This window comes from Magallana gigas, chromosome 6, assembly GCF_963853765.1.
Source record: "Magallana gigas chromosome 6, xbMagGiga1.1, whole genome shotgun sequence".
NCBI classification, from domain to species: domain Eukaryota; kingdom Metazoa; phylum Mollusca; class Bivalvia; order Ostreida; family Ostreidae; genus Magallana; species Magallana gigas.
Window position 1 is genome coordinate 37,462,450 of NC_088858.1, and position 25,863 is coordinate 37,488,312.

General features: G+C 32.5%; 1 protein-coding gene across 1 annotated transcript; it reads right to left on the reverse strand.

Annotated features, from left to right (window-relative positions):
• Positions 1-17,470: 17,470 nt before the first annotated feature.
• On the reverse strand, positions 17,471-25,791 carry LOC105320849 (WD repeat-containing protein 43). The gene is made up of 17 exons (XM_011418971.4): positions 25,573-25,791; positions 23,005-23,142; positions 22,600-22,721; positions 22,341-22,458; positions 21,963-22,093; positions 21,593-21,689; positions 21,273-21,334; positions 20,858-21,023; positions 20,535-20,621; positions 20,083-20,193; positions 19,701-19,832; positions 19,117-19,238; positions 18,930-18,993; positions 18,654-18,767; positions 18,348-18,420; positions 18,196-18,254; positions 17,471-18,105 (listed from the first exon to the last, which is right to left on the reverse strand). The coding sequence occupies exons 1-17, from the start codon at positions 25,750-25,752 to the stop codon at positions 17,995-17,997; spliced, it is 1,887 nt and encodes a 628-aa protein (XP_011417273.3). The 5' UTR covers positions 25,753-25,791; the 3' UTR covers positions 17,471-17,994.
• Between the last annotated feature and the right edge of the window lie 72 nt (positions 25,792-25,863).

A 25,863-nucleotide genomic window follows, 5' to 3' on the forward strand; every position in this document is an offset into this window, starting at 1 on the left:
ATTTTTTTTTTCGAACAGTTTTTTGTTGTTGCTTTTTTGTGATGGTTTTTATAATGGGTTTTTTTACTTTAAAAAATACACGTGAGTTGTTTTTAAATGATTAAATTTTCTAGTCTGTGAAAATTTAGATATATAATTGTTTAACATTACAATGCCTCATTTGGGTATTTTTAATTATTGAACAAAATGTAAGTGACATGCAGTCGTCGAGTTTTAAGATACAGAACTGACACATTTTGTAAGTGAACCAAGCTTGTGTCATGTTGTTGTTGATTTAGTACTGAATAAAAGTACCAGGTTTAAAAAAATGTCGTGTGATGAACATTAGAAACTGATTAGTTGTGTTGAATGTTGCTTAAAACAGAACTTTAACCTATTTAACTATATAACCAATATTAACAGAAACAGGAACGAGCCTTGATAACATCACCAAGTATTGTAATATCTGTATCTCGCATAAAACTCCACATTTGACATTCAATATGGCTGCAATTGTGAACATTATAAAAGAAAAAATAGAATTTGAAATATGAAGGAAATAATGGGGGGTCAAAAACGTAATACCAAATTAATATGACTTTTATAGATTCCACTCAATTTTGCAATTTTACCCTTATCTGAAAGAAGCAACAACCATCTTTCTTTTAACGTCTTGAATTGAGCATCCATATTAGATAACAGAGCAATATTAAATTGGTGGCCAAAAGTCATTCCTGTGATCATTTTAGAAAATGTTATTTAGTTATAACATTGGAGATCGGGCAAATGATTTTAAGATCTCTAATGAGATCTCAGAATGGGACTCTTCATGAAACATCAAATTCTTCGAAAAGGTCTATCAAATAACCATTACTCTTTCGCGATATATGATTATACATGTACAATTATTTTGTTGATTCTTTATAACAATTTTTGTGAATGAACTATCGCCATCAATATTTATGAGAAAACGAAATAAGATCATTTACAATTCCTTTCGTGCCATATTTTCATAATGTTTTCCTCTCAATGCAAAAATCTTTCCTGACATTCTCACAGAAGGAGCATACCTGTAAATCTTCAGACAATTTATGAACCTTCCATTGAGTTTTTTCTCTCCTTCGTTTTGATGGATAGAGGTCAAAACACACTTTGACATGGAAATATACAAACTGTGACCTGGACCAGTCGGTCCCATGCAAATGTAGACATAATTTTTTCTGTGCAAAGTACATTTTCTTACAAAATCTTTTATTCCAAGTGTAATTATTCGATCGCTGCCTGGGAAAACAAGTCTAAAGTACAAATACCAACCACAGACCCTCAGAATGATATGTTTTGTACTGGGGACCCTTGTTCTGTTGAAATAAGCACGTGATCTTGTAAATATCATGTAAAATCCAGCACTTTATTTGAATGTTCGGCACTGTGGGAAAAGAAGATATTATTTAATAAAAATGTTTATTTTTTTTCAAATGTGTTACGGTTTTATCAGTTTTCCATCGTCTTTACCACAATATATTACTTTAACAATTAACTTTTACAATATCCTTCTTTTACAGAATCTCGCAAAAATGAACAAGCTCATCCCGTCGTCACAATGTTTTTGGTTGGTTTCCTTTTTTTCTTAAAAAAGGAATATGTATTAAAACAAAAAGTCAACTAGAAATTGAGCACAATTGGGTTTTATCCAGAATCTTTGTGCAATTTCTTACAGTATTTCACGACAACATTAGTTTTTGCTAAATAGGCAAACTCCAAAGTTTGAAACAGTTAATAGAATTGTTCAAAACAGAATCTGTTTCAATTTTGGTTATTTGCTGCTGTTCTTTTTATCGTTTTATGTGAGGTTTTGTGGTTTCATCAATATTCGTTGAATACCAATTTTCATGGATTTCGTTGTTAAGTTTATCCATGAAAATAATGTTCATTGAAGTGCAATTTCTACTAACAGTTTGTATCGATCATTGGCCACGAATTTAAGTGTCCATGAAACTTTGTTATTCACTTTAACAACAAAATTGATACCCTTGAATATTAATGAAACTACAGTATTATAAAATATTTTATGCAAAATTCATTATTAAATGAGCTTTGCATCATTCAAATTCCTTCTTGTAGTTTTGATTGAAATTATTCGTCTATCTGAATGGCAAGTCTTTAAAAGATGGCGTAACACTTGTTGTTTTATATCATTTACAAATGTAGAACACCAGCAGACTGTTTGTTGTCTGTATACATATAAGATATAAATGTACAAGAATATATAAGCACAAATATTAAACTCTTATTATATATGAACTATCAAATTTTTGCTTTTAAAAAGCTTTAAGTTTAGAAGTGATTGTCAAATAACTGCATGCAAATAAGCAAATAAATACCTACATTTCTAACGTGCTCTCTAATATAAATATTATGTAAGTTAATTAGCTGTTTCTTCTGAACGGGAAACACTGCATAATTTCAAATACAATAAAAGAAAATGAGTAAAAGCAGTGCAAAATGACAACAAAATAATGAGTGTAGTGTAAGTCAGAAGAATAATATTGCATGATACAGTTTTTTGTTTTTTTTAATTTGATAGTTAAAATATTTATGTTCATGTTTATTGTAAAAAATCTTAAATTTTCTAGGATTTTCCATCTGAGTTTTTGGTATCTTTCAGAAGCGAAACTCTACCAGGATATGACGCACTTTCCTTAGAAATGAACAACAAAGCCCTTGCTTTTCATCTTTTATCTACCACACTTGCGACATTTAACAACATAGCTCGTTTGTTTCATTAAAGCGTAAGCTTGTTGATTGTAAATGATTAGTTAGAGGTCGTCTGGTCATTTTTAAACTTTTAGATTTAAATACATGTATTGCAGTTTGCAATTAATGGTCAAAAACTGTAAATTTAAAAGTAATTATTATATGTACTTTAATTTGATATGTATTTACCATATAAAATCGAGAAATGTCCGACTTCCCTTTAAAAAAATGTAATGTCAACTTTATGTATATGTTTTTCCATGTCTATTGCATTTTATACACCATAAATTAGAAAAGAGCTTAGATAGGCAGAGCGCCAGTTGTCCAATCCCATTATGTACAATATACTTAATAAAATATTGTTAAAATGCACAAAAAAGGAATTAATTCTTCCCTCTTAAATTGCATTCAAAATTGCATTTTAGGGGGGGGGGGGTCAGTGCACATTTTGCTTTATGATCTGCGATGGTACGTAATGGTTGGAAGACAAGAGGTTCTATTACATACATGCACAAAATATCCGCCGAACATTTTGTTAATAGGTTGTTTCTTAGCATTCTAAATTATAGCATACCTGTTCTAATAATCCAGAAACGGCAGTAAATTGCCCGGATAACTAACTCAAGTCAGTAAGTAAAGCAACCCATTCCAACCAATGCCAGAATACGAAATCCTAATTTCCTGATGCCAACAAAACAAAACAGTACATGTACCTTCAAAACCGTAAAAATTCCAATACGATTCATCGACCCAGAAAAAAAGTTTCCCTACCAAGTTTAATTAGTTTTGAAAAACCATATTAATTGAAATTTGGTCTATATTACAAACTTTATAATTTTGAATAAATGAATAAAGTAATCGTTTCATTCAAATACTCATAGCATCAGTATACTTATATAAAACTTAATATCTTTAAGTTGAAAACAAATATTGTGGGAACATGGATACAAGTATATCCATAAACATTTTATTTCATTAACTTTAAATTGGAATAAAGCGATTGGTTTTCAGAAAATTGTTCAAATTGGGACACTTTTAAAATTTCATTCTGAGTAAACACTAAAACACTACAAGTATGTGCGATTGGTATTTGTCTGGTTGTTTGTTGTGGCTGTGTAATACAACGACAGACGTTTACCTCAGACTGGCGGACGTTAATGGCTCACCATTACGCCTTCCTACTGTAACTGCATCAAATTATAAGTACCATTCCCTGGCGTTTATTTATTTCCTGAACACAGGCCTTATTTGTTTTAGAAAAGTTTATGAGGACAATCATTCCTCCCCCAGGATGTCACGCTGGAACATTTCAAGGCTGTTTAAATTTTCTAAATCATTTCAGATCAGATTCTTAGCATTCATAAATGAGAAACCTAAGTGGCAATAAACCAGGAAATATGGTGGATTTACATTTTTGTCTGGGGCGTCAAATTAATACTTTGCCGAGATATTGGCATTTATTTTTGTCTAGAGTAATGGTTTATATAAGTCTTGCTTCGTTTACGAGTAGAGAGTTTACATTTCTCCTGCTATTGGACAAGGTACATTGCGGTCTAAGTAATTACTTGTGAAAGTATAAAGTTTGTTTTTAAAATGTTAAATAAATGCCATATGTTGCAAAGCTTAGTGAATATGACATTTAATTTATGGGGGTTAGCATTATAGACGAAGATAATGTTCTGGTACCATTTTTCTTGTTGCAAAACTGTAAGGTGTCATAAATTGTTATGCATAAAACGATTACAAAGTAAAATATCTGGGTTTCAGATATATTTTCCTAGTCTAGTAAGTATGAACGGAGTACATGCAGTTAAATGATGTAAATGATATTGAAAAAAGAGAGACTCTTCTAAGCTTTAGGATATAACGATATTTTACAAACAAAGTTGTGATCTTCTCACCTTAGGCTTGAAGATGCTTCAATATGTGCGGTCTAAAAATCATATTATTTTCTTGTCAACAATTTGAACACACGCAGTTGGATTAAATATTATATAAATCCATTTAACTCTTTTTGCTATTCCAGCAGACCCATGCTAATATATTCGTATTTTAAACAATAAAAACTTTCCTTGTTGGTTCAAATGGTTGTTGCAGTTGCCGACATTGTATCAGAAACAAATACGGTATACAATCCACGTCTGCAAATTATGTACATTCATGTATTCTAATACTTTCTGCAATGAACATACCCATACCCATAAACACCATCTCCAGAATGAACCAATGTTGAAAGCATTTTATGGCTGGTTTAATATAAATATTTTTAGTTTATTTGTTTAAAGTGGGTTAATTGCGTAAAATAATTTTTTTAACCGAATTTTTTTAATTGGTAGAAGAGCCTGTAACTTTTAGAAGTTTCACACATTTTGATATCTGATATTTCCATTAATTTAATCTAATTTAAACCAAATAACCAGATATCCTTTTTATCAAAAAAATGAAATTTCAGTAAACAACCTAAAAAATGAATATTTCTATCAGAAATTAATATTTGAAACTTTGAACAATAAAAGACACCTGATAAAAATCGGAGATTCGGGTTCCGGAAGCAAAGTCATGTTTTGCTCATTCCGAACCACCAATTAAATAGCCTAGGTCTAAGGACAGACCTAAACCTGCAGGTGCACTATATAATTTGAGAGAAACGTGGAAAAATTATTTACAGTTATTGCCTGAAAATTTTATCATGAATAATTGTACAAAACGATTAAAATAAGAACCCGTAGTCTGTATTTTACTACTTATATCTCGTTTTATTGCAATATGTAAATGTTTTTAATTAATACTTATTTTGTGCAAAATGCGTCGACAAATGCACAGCTTGAATTTGTCAGGAGATTTCAATTTATCTTATTTTCTTAGTTCAAACTGGTACAGGTTGTGAAGTTTTAGTCTTCTGACTGTAAACAACTTCTAATTGGTTTAGATGACACATCTTTGGACCATATTGCTTCTTGAAAGCAATTTGTGGCTTTTGTCGTTAATTTTAATGAATGGCACTCAAATTTCAATGACGTCAAGATGTTTGTTAAAATCTAATCAATCATTTAGTTTGACAAATTATAAACAAAACCCCAACAAATAAAAAGCAAAGGTGAAGATTCACCAACCAATCACCCCCATAATGTAACCACAGGGTTCAACGAAATGAATTTTTGAATTGGCGATTGTGTAATGTAGAAAAGCATTTCATTTAATAGCTACATAATTTCAAAGTTGAAATGAAAATTTTACCAGAACCTTGAAAATTGATTTTTTTTAAAGTGTGTTATGTAATGAATGCGTAACTGAAAAGTAAAGACTAATCCTTGAATTAATTTGCGTGGATGCATACCATCATCTTTTATTTTGCAAAAATCGTTCTGCAAATTGTGGTAACTAGTTGCAATTTTAACAGCAAAATAAAAAAAGAAGATATGATGGTTAACATTCTAATACATCATTACAAACGACAGTCTAAAGTCAGCAAAAAAAACTTTAATTGAGAGAGAATTACAAGCATTGGCCCTGCTTGGAACGATTTGTTCAATATTACATCCTTTCTTTAAAGGTGTGGCCCTAATCAGCATTGTTTTGGTTAGAGTAATCTTTTTTCTGGAAAATATGCACAATATGAAATGTTAACTAATGATAATTAAAAAGCCCCAAAAAACACAATTTTACAAAATGTCAACAATATGTATGCCCCCTTTTTATGAAAGTATTCAACCAATTTTACATACTTTTATAATTTCATGAAAAACTGGCTTATCTTTGAATTTGAGATGTGTTGCACTTAAAAAGCTCAATAAATATAGAGGCTAATACGTACATTTTCTTACTACATTTATTTCGTTAAATCGACGAATGGGAAAAATATCATAGATACAATAAAATAATAATGATTAATAATACTGAACATTGGTACATATATATACTAAAATGCATTTACAAACATAATATATTAAAGCGTTATATACTAATTAAGATTTAAGCCTTTTATGTTTTGCTTCTAATATAATATACTAATCACTGTGTCTACTGTGATTTCATTAAAATTTGTGGACATCATTTTTCGTCGATTTAATGAAATCACAGTTTCGAGAATACTATACTCCTGTCAATTTAATATTTTATTAGATATTGTACTTTAATGAACACATAATTCTGGGACCCTTTAAACAAGTATCATAAATCCACAAAAAATGGTATCCAATGAAAATTGTTGAAACAACAATATACGTTATTTTTGTGATTCTCTAGTTTTCATAATCACTTTCTTATCCCGCATTGTTTTCAGAACTACTGAATATAGGGTTGTTTTCGCCCCCCCCCCCTTTTTATTTTTATACTAGCAAACGGTTTCGCCCCATTTTAAGTTCTCTTAGACACAATTTCGCTTTAAAGAGATACATTTATAATTTGGCTGTCAAAGAGGGCGATAGGGGCGAAAATAAAACGGGACGAACATTTCCCCATACACAGTTTCAATGATAACACCACTCGAGTAGTGACCCACTATAAGGAGCCCTAATATACTTCCAAATTTTTTTTTTTCTATTTTACAGCATTGATGTCCAACAACGATGCACAGTAAGTTGGAGCATCAGTTGCTGATCTGAGAAGTCTTGAGTTCAAATCCGTTTGGGCTTTTGCAATTTTACCAATCTAAAAAAATTAAAATGCTTGTACGATCTGTATTATCTGATATTGTTTAATTTGGAACATTTAAAATGGTGATAATATTTATAATATAAATATGCTAGACTTTTTCTGCAATGATAGCCCAAGGTACCCTGAACCACAATCAGTATCATAGTTATTCAAAGTACACAAGAAAATGAAATTATTTTTTGTGACGAATGCTCACTTGACACTTAACATAACCTTGAAAAATTTGCTCGAGAATTCGGTCTCTTATATGCAACAAAGGCATTTTCTGGTTATAAAGGTTTTGTATAACAAGTTGTGGGTTCTAAGCAATCACCTGTCATATCGTGTCGCCAGGTTTTTAACGTTACATAATTATAAGGCTAGCATGATATTGTTTATCTTTTGATTTCAATATAACATTTCATTGTTTAGAAAGTGAATCTTTAACAGTGAAAAAAGATACGATGCCTGCAAATAAAAGTAAACGTATTTCTCGACTCCACTTTGACTAAGAAACGTTGATTACTATGATAATTGTCATCTCCTTAATAAACTGTAACTGGCCACTAGTTGTTCGTGTAATGCAAACAAATTGGATCTTTGAGTTATAAATGAGTAATTCATTCCCTATTTTCTAACTAAAAGGTCCTAATTGATTTATGCATTTTATTTATGTATTATTGTGCGCTAAAATATCTTCGTACGGATGAATTTAGCACTGTGATGTTCTAAAATTGCACCGAGAGCCTTCAAGAGATTCATCTTGATCAAAGAGATGTATATATCTATCTTCCCTGTACCGAAATAAATATGCAAGAGTACTGAATGCATTATATCAATTGCAAAAAATGAATCGGTGTTTTCTGAGAAGCCAAAGAATAAAAAAACACTTAAGGTGACAGAACGTCGATAGTTACCTTGATTTTTGGAATAGTTGGATTCTCGCTCCACCGGGATATTTATGAGGTGAAGGTCATTGATATATGACCTCTTTATTGAATTACCCTTTCTAAACTCCACTGACTCCGAACACCTGACCACCCTATATGTAAGAACCGTGACATTATTCTTTTTTTCCCGTATTAAATCATACTGGTTTGCGAAAACAAAGAATTTAAGGTCACAGTTGCGATTAATTAAGGCAAAAGGTTGGGTTTTTTTTTGTAAACCATGGCACAGAAAAGGTCAGGGAGTGTAAAAAGAAGGAAATGTAGAGAGGACGAAAACATGAATTCTGAACACACATCAAACTCACAAGGACACGCCTAAATTCTCTTACTTAGTTAACTTTTTACAATTACAAACCTGTTTCTTGTTTTGTATTATCCTTCTTTAAAGCTAGGTTCATCGAAGTGTGTTTACACCATTATCAATTATTAATTGAAAAATATTGTAATTTAATCAACGATTTCACGTATTTTATAATATGCCAGCTGTTAATTCTTAAAGTATTGACGATTTCTTAACTTTCCTATTTTCTTTCATGGGAGTACTATTTAAATTATGAATGGTAAAAATTTGGTTAATACATTAATTTATTAATGTTTATTCGAATGTTGTTTTCGTAAAAGCGAACGATTTTTTTTACATTCATTAATATAAAAACTAATTGGATTTTTAAAAATAAACACTAAAATTATAAGCGAATCATTGTTACGTAATCTAACAATTCGTGCAAATAAAATAAGTACAATTAGTACAAATATAATATAGTTGAAATGTAAAAAGACACTATAAAAACAAAGTACGGGTACCAAGCTGTACATTACTGCCATATTTTAACTGAAGTGTTTGTTGTTTGTTGTGAAAATTGGCATATACGTCAAACAGCCTCTTAAAATGGAATTCAACCATTAAACTATATCTGGAGCATTTAATTCTTTCGTTTAAGACAAAGTAAATTAAATTGATAATGGTATGTGTATCCTTAGAAGATTTTGAATAAGGTGTTATTTAAAAATCTGAAACTACTACGTGCAATGTCCAGGTGGATCGGTAATTAGTAAGGTAAGAAATAAAAAAAAATCTTTGCCATTTTTAAAACAAATATCATGACAACATTTTGTGTAAAGTAAGGGTTCACTAAGCTACAGTAGTTTAATTTAAATAATTAAATTCAAATATTAATACCAACATGAATTTTGAAATCATGACGAGCAGATGGCATTGGTCAAATTTTGCAGTATGGAAAGTACACGTGTCCATACCAAAGACTTGCTAACACAAACGCCATGAAAAACTTGTCAAGGGCTACACTTTTTAAACAAGTTATTCAACAAGGATGATGGCAAAGAATCTGAAACACATTTCATAACAGTTTGACTTTAGGGGTATCAAGAGTGAACACATTTTTTAAAGAAAATCTATGAATGGATAAATTTTGCTCTCTAGATTCTTTAACCAAAAAAGAGAGAAAAATTAAATCATTTTTGTGTCGTTCCTCATGAGTTGTATAAATGACCCCCAAAAAATGGCGTCAAAATGACGTAGCTTTAACATCTGTATGCAGAGTGGTGGGCCAACCTATCAAGGTTGTCATATCTCAGGGATTTACTAACGATCTTTATGCCTTGAAATTGTTCATTTTTGTAAATTAAGTCTTTGATGCTATTTTGATAAAATTACATGAACTGATCTCTCATACTCAACATATTTACATCGATTTAATATAATTATGTAAAGAAAAGATTCCTTGCAATAATCTTAACGTCAGCTATTCTGATAATAAATGTTACCTTTGATGTTCCAACTATTATTTTTTCTCATAATCATTACACTGTTAAATCATAGATTTGATTTCACACTATATAACTATATGGACTCTTTTTGACCACGGTCGTCTTGCATTGATGAGAATAGTATTTGGTTAAACGATTACCATCGTTCTCTAATTTTTGGGGTTTCATATTTTTTTTTAATTCTAGTTTTTTTTTAAGTCTGTCAACTACACACAAAACCCTGAAATAAAGTCTAGCAAAAAGTGGAAAGTCATACAATGATATAATTTGAACAAGTTTGGAGTGGAAACCAAAGTTGAATGCTTATCAAAAATCAAATTAACCTCCAAAAAATCCCAGTTAACTTTTCAGTGCATTTGGATATTTTTTTTCTCACTGGCTATAAGATTTATTTAGATGACCTTGCACGTGGCTAGAAAAAAACCTGGAGAAAAAATAGAATAAAGTACTTAATTCTTAAATGCCACTTCAATAGTGCTTTCACTAAAACGTGTCGCCCAACTTAAAGATTCCAGTACCTGGCACCTGAGCAGCGGACCTAGCCACCAATTCCCTGTTAATAACATCAATCAAACACGGAGAGTGGATGTCTATTGATTCTGTATACACACGATGAATTACATGTTCAGAGATGGTGTATATATATAACATATCAAACAGTTATTAATTGATTTTTATACACTAATATATTGTCTTCCCCCGAGTCAAGAATATTCAATTACCCATGTTTTTGGCTCTATCGTATGGTACTACCGGGATGCTATCGAGTTAAAATCTTATTTCCTCATATTTTTCATTATTTCAATAAAAAATATTCAAGAACACGCGCATTAGATCAATTAAAAGTTTTTAAACGTTTTACCACTAAGTCAATGCACGTTCTGCATTAAAATATTGAATATTTATGGAGGATGAGCATTCTCTCTGGTTTTTCCAACGTGCAATTAATGTGTTGTATGACTTGCTAGATGTCAAAATTTTATGCAGTTAGCGTTTAATTAGAAATTGTGCGGTTGAAATTCACATGGAATTTCGAAGTAGGCCATTTTCAGGACTTGGCCCATTTCTAAAATCCAGTTGCAAAGTGTGCAGTGCCGTAGCTTCTTTTGTTCTGATAACGTTATGAAATGAGCTAATGCATGAAATGATCTAGAAGTGAAGAACCACAAAGTACAAATCGATCAGTATTACTTGTAAAATATAAACATAATTGGATGCATCGAACCTTTATTTGCCAACTTCATCCTCAGGAAAATGCGAACTCTATCAAATGTAAAACATACATTATATAAACCTAACACCAACAATTTTAGTACTACATTTTAGTTTCAGAAATTGTGTTATTCATATTTACAACCGCAGAATGGCCTGCGCTAGGCAACTCAATGCCATTGAGAAGAGGGGTTCTTTATCGTGCCAGCGCATACCGTGTTTCAAAGGTATCATCGCCGGATCCACTCAACCTTCAGTTTCTCTTTAAATATTAAACTCCTTTTAAAGTATGTCCCAAGATAATTATGCAGCACATTTGGACATTTTTTTTTAATAAAAATACACATACCTGTAAAAGAAGTGCTATTGAAATAGTTGAAAGGGATAATTTCCACGATAATTTCATTGAAACATCATCATCTTTCACACGGAAAAATTCACAGGATCGGAAAAAGTTTCCTGGCGGAGATGTATAAAGGAGAATATTTACATCTTTTCTCCATTCGGAATACATCGCGCAATTTTACTACGTTATCATCCGTGCTTACTGCAATACCAAATCCCCGTAGACATCACATTTTTAGCATTGTATTGGAACCTGATAAATTAACAGGACTGAGAAATCTTGGAAATCGTTTATACTTTTAATGACCATCATTTGAACCCTGATGTATTTATAAATATGCAATTAAGCAAAATGTAAATCCAGGATATCTTCATCGTCGGAACACACGGGTTTTCTATGCTTTCAAAGCAGTGTAACGGTTTGAAAACCCGTATGTTCCGACGATGGGATATCTTGGGACAGAGTGTATAAAAGCAATTCTAAGCTCGATTAAGTTTTATGGTCCCAGTCCCGATCTAATCTTTTCACGACTAAAAATTTTCTCCTTCTGTTTCCTTTACCTACATGTATAACAGATTTCAATATTTGCCCCCTGAAAATTCAGAAGACATCAGCAATAATTATTAATGTGGCTGTTCATTTCTATATCCATATAAACCGAAACTGCGAAAATAAAAAATGTAAAGTTGATAGTTAGAGAGAAATCATCCTCAAAAGCACTTTTTATGTTAATGTTTTATGGAGGTTTATTTCTGGCAATTGAATATTGTTGAATGCCAGCAGACGTACGGTAAAAGAAAATCAAAGAGACGGGGCCCTTGGTCGTGAACGTGGTTAGACCGACGTGCCACGTTAAAAATTGTTTCTGCAGAACTCACGTTAAGACTGATAGCAGAGTCCAAAAAATAATTGTGTCGATATTTCGAGACAGAGTTTGCAAAGCTAGCGCACCGTGGCTAAGTCTTGTCATCAACCAATTAGGCTAAACGTCACCGGCATGCGGCGATACTCTTCATTCACTTCCTGTTCTTTATAATTTTTCATCTTTAAAAGGTGTAATTGATATTTTTCAACTCTTACATAAAATCGACAGGAACTTTCATTCATATTTTTTGTTTTTCCGTCCCAGCTCTCTTGCTCAACCAAGTCGTCCCCTTTCTTATTACCACTCACCAATCCGTCTTGTTTTCCAATGCTTTGAATTAATCTTTCGTTCGATATAATTTTCATTAAAATTCATATCATAATATCAAAATGAATTAAAATTTTCATTGATTAATTTCACGCCGATTTTCTATGGGTTTAGTGCGTCTTTAACATTGGTCTTATAACTACCCCTTCGTAATCTTAAGAAAGATAACCAACAAAATGACTATGTGATGTTTCATACGATTCTTGCGCGGGTTATGGTTTTTTTTTTTCTACATCGTAATCGTTATGTACAACATTTACGCTATATGAATTAATATTTAAAGGATTATAAAAGAATTGCCCGTAGTAAATGGTTCTGAGATTGATTTATATAATGTGCTATTTAAAGTGGTCGTATGAATGAAAAGTTTTCAAGAGCGTCATACAGAAAGTAGGATTTTACTAAGCAATTTTTAAATAAAAAATCCAGACACAAAGAGATGTTAAACGGTTACATTAATGAGATAGAAGTTCATATCAGGATAAATCACTCAACACAGTACGGTGGTTCTCTTTATCCCACTTCTTTTCTATTTTTAAAAAGCATTAGCATGTTGTTCTAAATCATGTATGGTTGGGTCAACGATGCTTTACAACATTATGTTTATGTTAGCAGAACGGATCTCAAGATATACTTCCTTTGAGAGTTTTTATTTATATAACGTTACAGCATCTGCTTAACCCCAAGGAAAAGGGGTACGAAAAAAAAATATAATTTGCAATTAAGAATAACAGATTTTTAGAATCATGAAGCCAATCTTAATTTCTGGGGTTGTGAAAACTTAAATTTTTTTAATACAATGTGACATAAATCTGAATTTTACGACAACCTGTATTTAAATATCTAGACAAGTTACTGACATGAAAACATAAGGAAACATCTTCGGATAAAAATGCTAAGAGAAATGTTATCAAAGCGTCTATTCTAATCGGAAATGATGTTTAATTTCACTTTTTTGCGATAAAACAATAAATTTGATGACTCATTAATTGATTTCCTGTTTATAAATTGCAAAGGCGTCAAAACTGAAATATGGTATTTCTAAAATTATTATGAATGACTATAAAAATCATCTACGTCAGTTTATTCATGACATCATACATGGCACAAAAAAGACCTTGGATGTCAAAGTCAGAAGTGAAACTCATAAACTTGAAAACGTATTAACATTAAATATACCTTCTATATAAGGGGATAATAAATCTTAGGTGTTATGAATATTCATTTAATTGGTTCAACACACTTTATGTCAATTTGAGGTACTGTTTTGGATTTACAAAATTAAAGCATTTCACAAGAAATTCTAATTCATAATTTTCAATGTCATTGTGTTGTAAAATACAGACCTTTGCCGACCTTGGTCGTAAATAAAAGTATTAATGGAACTATTTGGAATAAAAAAAAAAAAGACATGAATTGAAATTAATTCAACTGCAACCCCCCCCCCCCCCCCCCCCCCCCCCCGAAAAAAAAAACAAAGGAGAAAGGACAAAAAACTTACTTATTCGATAAACATTGGTATGATTAATAACGATCTCACAATTTGTCATCAACCATAAATGATTATACCACTTCATTTTAACTACATATATGCTGTTATAATTACCATCAACATCACAGCACGTGCACCCGTAACTGCATTTGTTCAATACTCTATGTAAAAATGTTTTGCTTAATTAAAATAACTTAGAGATCTCATTAACTCTAATATACAAACAAAACTTACTGTTTTCACACAATACCTTTCAGAATACATTTTCTCTACATGAGTAAAAAAAAACGCCAAAAAGCACGATATATGATTTTATGATTTACAACAATAGAAAAAGACCTTCACTTTATTTGGTAGATTTTTATCCTAAACAGTGAAAAAAATACACACAGTGTGTTCAAGAATGGACCGCTCTTTTATGTTGATCATGTTTCAAACTAAAACCGTGCCGATCGAAAATCATTTCTCAAATTTCACATGCGTCGCGCATTCTTTTAAAATGAAATTGTTCGTTAATCCAATAATGAGTACGTTATAAGTTGTATGGCACGTTTTTGACAATCGTATCGCAAGTTTGTTATCCCTTTTCTTTTCTTTTTTTCTTTTTTTGGTTTTAATCCAGTGATAGCAAGAAACTTTAACCATGGTGATATTAACAAGCGGACAATTCACCAACAAATTGCTTTTGGTCGTTTTATTTTGACCGTTGGACGTCATGTATCCGTAGGGTAATTAAGCAATTTTTTAATCCGATGGACTTCAGTAAGCATTTTTACAATCGCAATTTCTCAAACCTTTCCGACAGAGCTTTTCTGAGTTCTGCCGAAAAGACCCGGGAAGTTTATTGGTTAGACGTCGGTAGATTTTTTTTTATCTGTTGGACTTCGGTAAATGTTTTGATCCATTTGACTTCGGTGATTGTTTTTTTTTATCCGTTTGACTTCGGTAAATGTTTTTATCCATTTGACTTCGCTAAGTGTTTTTATCCGTTGGATTTCAGTAAGTGTTATTATCCGTTTGACTTCGGTGTTTCTATCCGTTGAACTACGGTACATGTAAGTGTTTTTATCCGTTTGACGTCGGTATGTGTTTTTATCCGTTTGACGTCGGTAAGGGTTTTTTTATATTATAAATAGTGCCTGTTTGGGAGGGTAACATTTGAAATTGACACCCCGAGGAAACCATTGTCAACCGACGCGAAGCGGAGGTTGACAATGGTTTTCGAGGGGTGTCAATTTCAACTGTTATTCTCCCAAATAGGCACTATTTATTTTATTATACTGAATGTCTTAATTTTAGAGAATATTTTTACTGCTTTTATATAGAAATGACGTGAATTCTACGGCGAACCGTACGCGCATATTTTACGCGCATGTAACAATTCGTTGTGTTACCCGCTGCTAAGTATGTTGCTAACACTGAGGGTAATAGAACGGATTATCAACTGCGTCTAAACCAATCAGATTTAAGTATTTAACATAAAAGTATAATAATGTGTAGGCATAAAAATACGGGTATATATAAGAAATTAGTTTGTCTTATACATTTGGGTGCTTGACATTATACTGGTATTAAAGCTAGATTATAAACAAATTTCTAAAATACAAAATGTAAGAAAAGAGATTCACATAGTAAAATACCGTTTTTTGTTAAATATTGCTAGCGTCCTAAAAACCCACATAAAACAACAATTTGAAAGAAAGCATTATATAGATTAAGGTACCTCACTACATCAATACTTGTACTTTTTAAGACACCACGTCAAAAGATGGCAATCTAAATGTTAAATTGTTGTATCAATCGATTTGGTTGAATATCATCATAGCACAATGGTTAAAGAGTCGCAGATCGTGCGTTTGTATCCGTCTGCAGTTACTGTATATTAAAGCTGACTTGATTTCATATAATTTTACACGCGTTATTTCTCTTTTACATGTGTAACTATGACCACAGCCATTATACTTGTCAGTTTCTATTGTTACACTCATCGCTACACACCCCCTATACATGTATTAGGCCGAGAGCAATATTCATGCTCCGCCGCAATCAGGTGTTTTATTTGCCCGAACAGGTTACATGTACATTGGAGGGAAACGCGAATTGAAGAAAATATGACAATCACTGCACCGGTAAGGAATATCCAATGAAAGACGAAACAAAGCAGATTTATGAAATCCAGGCATTATATGTCAAACATCCTCGATCATTGCAGAACGTTTCTCCGTCTCGCGCCGTTATATCACCGCATATGCACAAACCATGCAATATATTAGATTACATAGTTTTCAGAAAACGGTTTTTTTTTTTTGTAGAATGTGATAAAAATGACAACACGTTGATACTTTCTTTGATTTACTATCGCTTATCTACTATGTGGGGTGTAGAGCGGCCGGGGTCTACAATTTGATGAAGACGCTATGGACTTTGTAAGAACGACACGCGTGTTCGATGTGCACGCTAGCAGCACTCGATAACACTTTCTGTGCTAGATAATACAAATAACTTCTTAATTCCTTCAAATTGTGTATACATCTTTTATTTTATGATGAGTGTAGCTTTCATTTTCTTTTTCAATCCTGTTACTACGCCGTGTAGTTCGTGCATTTTGAAGTCCGTGCAACCTGAATGCTCGATCGGAAAGCAACGGAGTGTAACTTTCTTGACCGGTATATTTACCCCTGTAGCAGTTGAGAAGCAATCGAAAATATGGTGACCAACTGCTTTTATGAATTAGTGTCAGTTTTACAGTTTTGAAAATCAATAAAAAAAAATTATTTTGTCAAAAAATGCCATGCATACATGTACATGTATATACTTCTTATGTATCATAATCAAGTGCATTGTAATTCTCTGCTGATTAAAGAAACTATTTCAATGTGTAGTGAGCCACATTAATAGATGCAATCTTTTCTGACTGACTCATGAATACCATGTGTTTTCTACTTCAGGCAGGCGTCTGAATTCAGACAATCCTGTTTGCATTCTGAACTAAGACAATCCTGCTTGCATTCTTCAGTTCTGATACAATACAACATAATTGCAGACTATTAATTCATGTCACATGTGTGACCACAATGCTGTCAGATACATGTACTTTAAAGTATCACAAACTAAAACACAACTACCAGTTTAACAGTTTTATTATATGCGAGTTCATTTTTTTTATATTAAAAAATCATAACAATTGATGAATATCAACAAATGGATATCTACAACCATCAGGATAAATGCAGCTCTCTGTTCTGTCCTACATGTACTACAGAATTTGTTCTGCATTGCTTGCCATCACCATAACCCCGGAGTACACAAAGCCATAGATACCACTTATCTATCCACACAGTTCTAGGAAATCGCCCCTCCTTAACTTCATTTACACTGGTTAATTAAGAGTTAAAAACCAATGTTCACAACTGTTACTTGAAAAGCCCAAGCAGTTAATGTAATCTTATCAAGAGGAAATATTTATCATACACCCATCAAAACACCCCTGACTTCTATCAGGTTTGTGTCTTTTAACCAGATAAGATTGATCACAGACTTGAGTTCATGCAATGGAAATAATCCTGGTTTGACCAGTCACATGTGAGCACCAATGAATGACCGCCGTCAGATTTCCTCCTGCCCTCTGACCTCCTCCCCCTTGACTTCAGTCAGACTCCATATCTTCCTCTTCCTCCTCCTCGTCTTCCTCAGTACCATTCACCTGAGCTGTATCTGTGGCTGCCTCAGTGTCCGATAAAAACAAGTCGTCAAAATCCTACAATAAACCAACAGTGACAGTTAGGCAACAGTCAAAGGGAGACAACTCATGACATTTTTTATCACTCCACCTATAAAATCACCTTACCTCAGTGTCTGATCTCTCTGGCATTAAACTGTCAATGGCCATATCATCATCCGATGATTCTGAAAAAGAAACAAGATATTGGTAATACTAAACTTTTATCACTGAAGTACTGAGGTGACAGAATTGTTGTTCAGGTTTTTTATGTTTTCTACCTTCTTGATACATGAGCAGTGGCCTCTGATCCACACTGACATCCTCCTCTCCCTGTTGTGACTGGCTGGCAATCTACAAAGAAGTCAAATTGATGAATTACAGAAAGACTGACTTGCGAAATCACAGGTTTGATTACAGAGAACATTTTAAATTTTTAAAACTAATAAAATATAACAAAATATACATCAAAAGATTTTGAGCTAATATGGATAAGGAACTACCATAACATCTTTCTCTCCCTCCTGCCCTAGCAATGACTTTGATATATAAAAATCAAAATATTTATTTTGAAAACTAGGCAGTACCTGAGATAACATAAGCTCCAGTTTCCCTTTCAACTTTGAGAGCCGATCAACTAATCTGGTCCGGGAATCCATAGACTGATACAGTGCACTTAGATTATCAACCATGTCTGGAAACTGCAAACCAATACACAAAAATTTAACCGTTTTTACATTGTTTTTAAGTTAGTTTCAAAATCATCACATAGCTTTCACAAAATCATTTTCACACTCCTTCTATGTATTAAATATCTGTTCGATGTCATTTATCATGATATCAATGAATTTACATGTACTTACTGTAATCAAGTAGGAAGTATGAACTGTCAGCAATGTCTTCAACCATTTAATGTACAAAGCTCCTCTGTAAAATAAAGACAAGACTGCACTCACAGACTTATTTTTAAACATTAACCTTAGGACAAGACAATATCAGATGACATGGCAGTAACACAAACAAATTTCATTAATCATCAAAACCTCTTACTTTTCGGATGGTTCTGCCACACAGTTGGTCAGTTCTTTTACAAGGGGAATAATTGCTTGAACCGGTAACATCTTAATGGTGTTGGTTATAATGGTATCACTAGTGGGCCTTCCAAGAACACTCTGTGGAGGAAACATCAGGTATGATTTTAATATCAATTACATCCAAAACGGCGTAAATTCTTCCTTTTAATCTTTAGAGGGACCAGTTAGTAAACTATAATATTTTTTGTTTTTGTAACTTATGTATAACTGTAGAATGATGTACCAGATATAATGTCTATTTGTTGAAAATCAAATATTTCAGGTTGTTGAACTGCTCACACAATCTTTGATTTTTTGTTTTCATAACTGAATAAAGATATGCACAAAATGTTACATGTTCTGTTCCGCTTTGTCAAACTAGAATGTGAACATGTTTACTAACACTATAAAACTGTGCTGTATCAGATTAAATGATCAACATGTCAGGTCAGGGATTGTATGGGGTGAGTAGCCCCTCCCTTCACTGTTCAGTAGGATCCATTGTATGCATCATATACAGACATAAAACAACAGACATTGACATATACATGTATAACCTACCTTCAGAATGTTTTTATCGTCACTCTGCAGACCCTGTGTAAGCAGTCTCACTAAGGTATCAGCTTTGGGTGGCTCTTTCAGCGTCTCTGGCTTGTTTATACTGATAGCATTCAGTCGTTCTTCCATATTCATCTACAGAAAAAATCCGAATACTTTAATAGTCTGATATTTTAATGGACACCATTTGTATATATTTAATGTTTAAAAACTTTGTGTTGGTTTTATCCCCTTTATTCATCATTACAAATTTAATTTTTTTCAATGTGAAAGAAACATTGCATATCAAATAAACTGACCAAAAATTATACATGCATATCACCAATACATTTCTTCCTTTATTACGAGTAATTAAATTGTTAAGAGATGTCTTTTCATGCCTTACATCAGAGACTGATGGCTTTCTTTTCCTCTTCTCTTTCAGTGACGGTCCACTGGCGACTGTGTTTTCAGGAGCAAGAACAGTCACATCGTTCGTTACAGTAGGTGTCTTTACCTGTAAATCCAAAGAATGTGAATAATTCAACTTCTACACAATGAATGTTTGTAGCTGTATTCATCAAAGAATACTTTGCAATTATATTTAACATGAACAATATTTTGCGCAAATAAGGTTTTCAACAAGTTTCATTGTATATTTGATTTAGTGCATTTCTAAATGTATTCATTCATACACATTTAAGTATATGCAAGACAATGGCCATGTATTACATTTACTGTATAATTTCCATCATTAAAACAACAATATACTAAAAAATATTAAATGCAATGAAATTTTGCTATCTCCAACATATATATCACAGTGATATCTCATCTAGTTTTATAACAGTATCTTACCTTAGCAACATCTCCTTGTTGTTTCATGGTGGACAATACTGGTTCATCTCGTATCAAACACATGTCTGAACTTGTCATATCCAACTCCTACAAAATGTACATATTTTGATTAAATTTTGAGACAACATTAGTGAATGTTCAATCTCTCTGATTTGCTACTAAAATAGCAGTGAATCTTTTTTACCACTGACATTCTCTGTTATAATTTTGATAAGGACAACCAATATCTAACCTTTTCCTACATCAATTAACATTCTTTCTACTTGCATATTTTTTTCTTCTTAATATTTGACAGAACTCTATGCCTTGACCATTCATCTTACCACTTTCTCAAACACAGGTTTAAGATAGTTCCCATACACTATCAACAGGCGCTGGTCCTCACACAAGTGACTGGCCAGCACTTGGATTGGTTTAGGCACTGAATCCCTTCCTCCAGAGGATGCTATCTGAATGGTTAATTTTGGCTTTAGAGGTTTCTTGACTTTTCTGTTAATTGAATCAAACAAGAAAACATTAATTTCATACTTAAATTAACAAGGATTACATCAAAACATTCTCAGAATCTACTGTACTTCATATGAGATATTATATATTGTGTGTTTGTCTTTCCAATCTCATTTTTTTTTAAACCACAATTTTTCTATAAATCTTCTTTTAAAATTTGGTGACCTTTTATTTCTAACATATATAGGCATACATTAATATCAACTTGTATATACAATCACAACACATTACCCATTCATTGTATGATCAAATATGAGCACTTGTCCACTTCTCGTCACAGCAGCTAGTATCACCTACAAAAGAAAGAATTATCAAAAGTTGCATGTCTTCATCTTCAGCAAATAGGCCAATATTGGCTAAATATTCAGAAAACCTTTTCAAATATTGTTGGTCTTTGTTTTCTATTTTTTAGCAAACCAAATCAAACATTAGACATTTCTCCTACTGAGCTTTCCCAATCTCTCAAAACCAAATCTGATTTTTAGACTGGATCAGTTATGAAATTTTTCTCACACAATTGTATTATAAACACAAGATAAGCATAAATGTACCTCATCCTGGTTTTTCCGCAAATCTAACATGACCGGATCCTCTGGAAGTGAGAAAGTTGCTGTGGAGCTTTTGTCTTTCACTGCAGTATTCACTTGCCTTTTAAAAAGGAAATTTATTTTTACCAAAAAATAATTTTACCAAATCTACATTCATTGAAATCATTTCATTTGTACTTGAAATATACACATACACATCAAATTCAGCATAAGCACAACTAGAACAAAATTATACCAAACATATTCATGTACAATGTATATACTGTTGTATGTAATGATAATAAGTCCTAATAATCCAAATCATTACTATCACGCTGATCATCATCTTCATCAAACTTATAGAATATATAATATAGACAGGTAAATTACATACCAAACATTTACAAGTCTGTCATTTAAAGCTGCCGACAGAAAATACACTCCTTCTGGGCTATCAGGGAGCTCCATTGGATTAGAAAGTATGGGGAGTAACCGGAATACTTCTGTTGCATGACCAGTAAACTTCTACAAGATTCAAGTAAATAGTAAATGAATCTGATTTATCAAAGCAATTGAATCACAATAAACTTGACAATTTCTTGCAAGTCAAATAAATCCACATCTTGTATATCCTGTTTCAAATTCATTTTTCTTTATCTTATAAAGTTAATATGTAATCAAAATTCTCCATTTTCTAGATTCTCCAATTGTTAAAAATTATTTATTTCATTTTATAATATACCAAATACAAACAAACCTCTATCTGACATACCTTTAATACACTATATGTTTCTAAGTCCCACAATTTGATAGATCTCCCTGAAGACAGGAGGTGATTTTGGGCACAGAGACAAATGGAGTGAATGCTTCCACTGTCACCTTTCCATTTACTGAAATAAACATTGACTATTTAGGTGATTGTTAATCCCAGTGACAAGACTAAAATGAAAGTAACATCATTTTTCCCATCGCTAAGAAAGTAAATTTCACAGATATTGTTCAGGGTTTTTTTTTTGCATGAAGTTTCTTACTGTTTGACTTTTCCTGATATTACATCCCAGTGAATGATATGCCTATCACATGAACAGCTGAAGATGGTATTGTTCTCTGGATGCCAGCACACATCACTGACACTGTCTGAATGACCTTCCTCCTGTAATAACAACCATATACATGTAAATTCAAACATCCAGCAATAAAATATTTCAACAAGTAAAGTATTTTGTAATTCTCTCCTAAAATTGAAGTACCAGTAATACTCCTTCTTTAAATTTTATAATAAATTATGCAACAGATCAATAACTTTAAAATCAGTCATTTTTTATTTTTGATTGTTTCAGGATAATGTTTTGTTCATAGCCAAAGCCGCCTTCTACAGAACTTAAGTTTTATACTGGTAATTCTTCTTTGCTATGTTGAAATCATTTGACAAATACCATTATAGTCTTGACATCTCCTTTGACGATGCTGTATATAAGGATGCTTCCTGCAGTGGTTCCAACCGCTATCAAATCATACTGTTCTGTAATGGCTACACCTCCAGATTTTCTTCTTTTCTTTCTTCCTGGTGTGTCCTAGGAATGTCAAAATAAAACGTATGAGTGCTTCAGTCTTAGCAAATTTATAAAGATAACTAATTTCCTAATAATTTGATTGGATAACATTGAGTACTAATTTTGCATTATTAAGGAAAGAGTCATCTTGATATTCCTTTCAGGATCTAAAATCTTACTTATTTTAGCTACCAGTTTTTGAATCACAAAACACCTTTCATCAGCATCAAAACCTATTTTATCACTTTCTGGTTTTCTATAATCACAATGTCCAAATCATGGTTTGCCAAATGACAGAAAGAGCAAACAAGCTTACATGTCCCATGTTGTCCCATTTCTTGACAATGCTACACATAATGAATGGCATGGTATGCATCAAATAAACAAAATATTTTGATTTTAAAATGAGGAAAACTTGCAAAAAATCAACACATCAAAACTTCCTGTTCCTACTAAAGCCTATGCACCTCTATACTTCTGTCGTAAACAACATAAAACTCTCTATTCAAAATGGCCAAAATTCCCCAGAAAAATAATGGAATTGGAATTTCCTGGTAATATGCACATCTACATATTGTATCTGTAATGCCTACAGTTTTACAAAATTCCATGCAGTGGTTTAAATGAAGTTTGCGTACAAACTCTTTAAATTACAGTACCGATCAGACCCAACCTAACACCAGAGTAAACCCAAACCAAACCCTTGGTTTACTTTGGGTTTACTATGGGTGTACTTTTTGAAAATTTGGGTCCACTCGAGGTTTACTTTGGGTTAACTTGGAAACTGCTTTTGATGTCAACTGTACGCTCTGAAGTGTGAAGCAGACTCGTCTTTTATCTTACCATCCTACTGTCTGTAATCCCTATCCCTTGTATATTCCAAATACACAGTCAGCGTCTGCTTTCAGGGGTATATTTCTGACCAGGTTTACTCTCTGTGTCCACTCTCGGTTTACTCTGGGTCCACTCTAATAAACTCAGAGTAAACTCAGAAAGTAAACCCAGGGTTTAGTTGGGGTTTACTTTCTGTAAGGTTGGGTCTGATCAGTACTGTATCTCTCTTAAATACAACAGTGTCTGAAGAATTCAAGACGGCGAAAAGGTTTGCAAGTGTAAAAATGCGAAATTACAAAGGGCGAAAATAATTCTGCATATAGTATATCCCTTGCAGCTTGTTGCATTGGGTATAATAATCCTTAATAAATGAAAGAATGCAATTGCTCTAGATTATGCATATCCTAACAATAAGGATCTCTGTATCCTAGCCAGGCTTAATGTCACTAAGATAAGGTATTAAGGCATATGAGAGTGTGATTTTTCTCTGTTTTAAAAAAGGGACCTGTGGTTTTTTAATTGGGAATTATCGTTAAAATACCTGTCATTTGGGAAAAACTAGTGTAAGTGTTTTTATATATGAACTAAATTATAATTTAAATTATACTGATTTGTTCATATTCCATCTGTTGTACATTGTATCATCATTAACTACTTAATGTTCTTCTCTTTTACTTTTATATGAAATCAGATAAATGAATGTCTTTTCATTTGGCATTTAAAATTTTGGTGCAAAGTGCAGGTTCAGTTGGGAACAAATCTAAAATGTAAGGGGAAAGATCAAGCTGAATTTCAGACCTAAATTGGCTGCAACAGAAAAAATTACTGCAAATTCATCACAAGTCAGGAAATTATGTGCAGTGGTTTAAAACTAAAAGGAATCATGCTTACAAACTGTTCATTACAATATTCAATTTCAACAAATGACCAAAAATCTACGTGCAAAAGTGCAAAAATTTCAGGAAAATAGTGGAACTGAAATATCCCGCTAATATACACATCTATACATGGCATCCTAGTTCCCTACAAAGTTTCAGAAAATTTCACTACAAAATGACTGACAAACTGTCTAACCGGTCAAAATCATTATACCTCCTGCAACAAAATGTATGAGTGCAGTATGATTAGCTTTTATTCATCAAATTACAATCTGACAAACTTCGGGTATATAGTTTCATCTTAAACATGGAAAAACAAACCTCCACATCAAAATTTGGTTCTATATGCTTTAAAATAATACAACTCTTAAGTGCAGAAACTTAGGGTACTACCATTTTTGGTGACCTGTTCCCAACCTAACTAAAACTGAAGTGCACATTATCTTGAAATCCACTCACAATCCAAAATATTTTTCCTTTAAATGACAATCCTTGCGTGTCTTGTATAATAGTGAAAGATAAGAATGTCAAAATAAATTTTTTTTTTTAATTTTTCATATTTGCACTTTGTCATTACATCTCACTAAGAGTGATGCACCAAAATATACTCTCATATAAAACTTGACAATAAGTTTCTCTTAAATCTCTATTTTTTTTCCAAAATAGTTAAAATATATAATGCGCAAATCCAGATGTCCTCTTCAAATTTCAAGACCATGTGTAAATAAAATTCATGTACCAGGTTTCTTTTCGGTCCCCATGAAAGACATGTGCACGTCGCTGACAGGTGCGCACTAGGAGTGTACTCTTGCTTTAGGACACCATTATCTGCCTCCCATAGTTTCAACACTCCATCAGGGCTCGAATAGATGCTATATTGACTGTTGTCCGATATTGCAAACGGTATGATGGTAGCCATTTTCAACACGTGTTTCACTCTGCGCACGCGCGAGCAAAAGGCTAGACTAACTGCAGGTGGACTTATTGATATCACCATGGCTAAAAGGCGAACTAAAATGCCTAAAAAAAT